The sequence below is a fragment of the Triticum dicoccoides genome, chromosome 4A (assembly GCF_002162155.2).
Source record: "Triticum dicoccoides isolate Atlit2015 ecotype Zavitan chromosome 4A, WEW_v2.0, whole genome shotgun sequence".
In the NCBI taxonomy this organism is placed as follows: domain Eukaryota; kingdom Viridiplantae; phylum Streptophyta; class Magnoliopsida; order Poales; family Poaceae; genus Triticum; species Triticum dicoccoides.
This window is the reverse complement of record NC_041386.1, coordinates 667,511,079-667,514,276: the sequence shown is the minus strand read 5'-3', so window position 1 is coordinate 667,514,276 and position 3,198 is coordinate 667,511,079. Positions and strand designations below refer to the sequence as shown.

The following is a 3,198-nucleotide window of genomic DNA, read 5'->3' as shown; positions in this document are numbered from 1 at the left end:
ACAACTCCTAGATATCCAACAAAATATGGCAAAGCATGTCCAATTTTTTTTCGCAAAATGCAATAAAATAGATAAATTTAATGCTAATCCCTCCCTTGTGGTTCATGAGGCTCACATGTATTCTCCATCATCAATTTGATCAGCGCGCAACCGCTAGCTGGCCCTGGGCATTATTGACCCGCTGTCGGAGGCCATCCTCTGCAGCATCCTGTTTATGCATTTGGGCGCGGAGCCCCTCACTGATCTCCTGATTTCTCTCTAAAAATCATGCTTCACCACGAAGCAACTCCCGATGGAACCGTGCCTCCAATATATCGGGCACGGCTCGTTTCTTTTCGAGCCACGCCAAGACGCCCTTTCATCTCAGGCAACTGCTCTCCAGCTGCCTCAGGACAAATTAACACATTCAATAGGCGGGTAGAAGCTCGCCAAATGCGCAAAAAGGTCACAGATTGCAGAGGACTCACAAACACAGTTTGCAAGAGACTGCTCTAGCCGGGAAACCCAGGATCGCTCCGTCTCCACCAAACAGCGAAGCTCGCTAACACGGGCAGCAAGTCCCGACTTTGGGCAAGAGGCAAGTCCCGACTTTGGACAACAGTCAACTATTAAACATCAAGCACATTATGGCATAATATAAGAAAAGTATATTTTTCGTCCCTCAACTCTTGGTGAATTCTAAATTTAATACCTCAAGTTCGAAATCGGACAACTTGCATCCCCAACTAACGAAACCGGACAAGGTTTGTTCCTGGTCTTGATTTTAACCGGTTTTTGGTGCTAACTGACCCCGGTTTTGACCGGTGCTAACTCAAATTTACGTAATATCTTCCCATACCCGTCACCCATCAGGGTAAATGAGTATCCATGGGTAAAATTACTTGCTACGGGCCTGCGGCTGCCTGGACGGATTGAGATCCAGTGACTTGCTGTGAGCAAGTCACCGATGAACAGTACGGTGACTGGCTTCCCTCTCCACACTGTTCGATCGAGGGTCAACGGACAGATCCGCGTGAACAGTACCCCGAGCTACAGTGACTCGTCTACATGAGATTATCCACAGTACCCCGGTCTGCAGTGTCAGCTGCAGTGTTTCACGCTACATCACTCAATCTGAGCCGCCCCTGCATCCATCGGCTGCCCGCCCGCCAGTTACGCCGTGCCTTGTTGTGGGCAAGGCACTGGATCTCTGTCCTGCCTGGACATGTCTCCGCCATTGAGTACAGAGAAACACAACATTCAGTATCTCTGATCATCTACAACATTCCTCAGGCCTCTGAATTCTCTGAAAAAAGATGAATGTTGATCGGTCCCAAAAAAGAGAAGAAGATGAAAGCTGATCCAGTATATGCGCGCCCCCATAGTTTGATAAATCACAAGTGCGAGCACTGAAAAGGGGTTCACTCGACCCAACAGCCTTAGCTTAAAGGAACTAAAAGGAAGAGAAAGATAGAGGCATCTGGTGCTTTGCCATGATGGAATTGAGTGCATGGGAATGGCTTTAGCGTTCCAGCTCACTGCACAGCTTATCTATCAGCAGTGACTGACATCGACGACGGTGAGGCACATGGTCGTCTGAAGTTTTGAACCTGGAGCCGCGCTTGCCAACGCTTGGACAGCCACAAAAGTGTATCAATGGTGTCCCGCGATTTATCATTGTCGCAGAAAGCAGCACCATAGCATAGCAGTGCCGATTACGATGTGGTAGCCCAGGATGAGATCTCTCCCTTGCTTTCAGCTGGTTTAGCCGAGAGCCAAAGCTTTGTCCAGGCATCGCATCAGGAGGATGCTTCCTGAATCACACTTGCTAGTAGGAGTACTAGTTGCTGCGTACGAGAGAGGTTGCACGGGGAGGGACAGGGGGATACCAAACCTTTGCCCGGCGTTGTGCTCCACCTCCACCTCCACCTCCACCGAGAAGAGAGCAAGTCCTCCTTGGTGGGGCAACGTTGCCGCCGGCCGACGCACAGACAAATAAGGCCGTCGCAGTCGCCTCGCCTCGCCCCACCTGATGCTGTTGCTTCTCTGCAGCGGCGTCTCCCGAGCCCGATGTCCAACGCCGCCACGGGCGCCGGCCGCAACAACGGCGACGGCGAGCATCCCAATGGCGGTCACCCGCACTACCACCACCGGCAGCGGGAGCACCACTGGCGGCCCCCGCACCCGCACAGCAGCAGGGCGTACCGCTCGGGCGTGCTGCGGTGGGCGATGGCGGTGCTGTTCACGGTGCTGGCCGTGCTAGTCCTGCTGGCGGCCGTCTCCGTGCTGCTGGTGGTGCTGGTGCTGCAGCCCCGGGCGCCGTACCTGGCCGTGCAGAATGCGCGGCTGGGGAACCTGGTGTACGACCAGCAGGGGGTGCTGGACAACGCGGAGCTGGAGCTGGACGTGCGCGCCGCCAACGTCAACGCCCACGCCGCCGTGGCCTTCTCGGAGCTCGAGCTGCGGCTGAGCTTCCACGACATGGTGATCGCCATCCTGCGCGCCGACCCCTTCGTGGTGCCGCCCAGGGGCGAGCGCCCGCTGGGCTACGTGGCGTCCTCGGAGGCGGTGCCGCTGGACGGCGCCGGGCGCGCCGCCATGGAGGGCGCGCTGGACCGCGGCGTGGTGCCGTTCCGGGTGAGCGGGCAGGCGCGGACGCGGTGGAAGGTGGGCGGGCTGGTGGCCGTCAAGTACTGGACGCGGCTGGCATGCCAGATCCGCTTCTTCTGGCCCAACGGCACAGCGCTCGACTTCACCTGCAACTCCAAGTCCAGGTCCCGCTACTGACATCTCCACATCGCCGTCAGAAGAGAAGAGCTAGCTCCTCTCTCCCCGGTCCAATCCAATCCAAATGGCCACTACCTTTCTTGGCTTTGCTTACTAATATATTTTCCGCATGTATGTACTGCATATATTCGAAAACTATAAAGAAATATATTTGTACAATTATTTGGTGACGTACCTTAAGTTTCACTAGCAAACATGTCCGTCGCAACGGGAAACTTTTCGCATGTTTCTAGCATAATAAGCATGACTCAAGACTCCCCAATGATTTCATGTTATGTGTTTGAATATAGCGCCCCATCATGTTGTGCCTTATCCTCCCTCCTGGCTTCCTTGATCATGGTCGTCAGGTCCACCTGATCGCAATGCATTCAACATGGTCATAGGACAGAAGTGACATTGAACCACACCATCGCAGGTCAACGTCTAATAGTT

The 3,198-nt window shown here is 54.4% G+C and overlaps 1 protein-coding gene across 1 annotated transcript; it reads left to right on the top strand.

Moving 5' to 3' along the window:
• The first annotated feature begins 1,803 nt into the window (after positions 1-1,803).
• On the top strand, positions 1,804-2,925 carry LOC119287840. The gene has a single exon (XM_037567471.1). It carries the CDS (start codon positions 2,050-2,052, stop codon positions 2,764-2,766), a length of 717 nt encoding a protein of 238 aa, XP_037423368.1. The 5' UTR covers positions 1,804-2,049; the 3' UTR covers positions 2,767-2,925.
• Positions 2,926-3,198: the final 273 nt, after the last annotated feature.

Excerpts from the sequence above, each read along its gene's own strand:
- LOC119287840 (XM_037567471.1), top strand. The coding sequence starts at position 2,050 with ATGTCCAACGCCGCCACGGGCGCCGGCCGCAACAACGGCGACGGCGAG.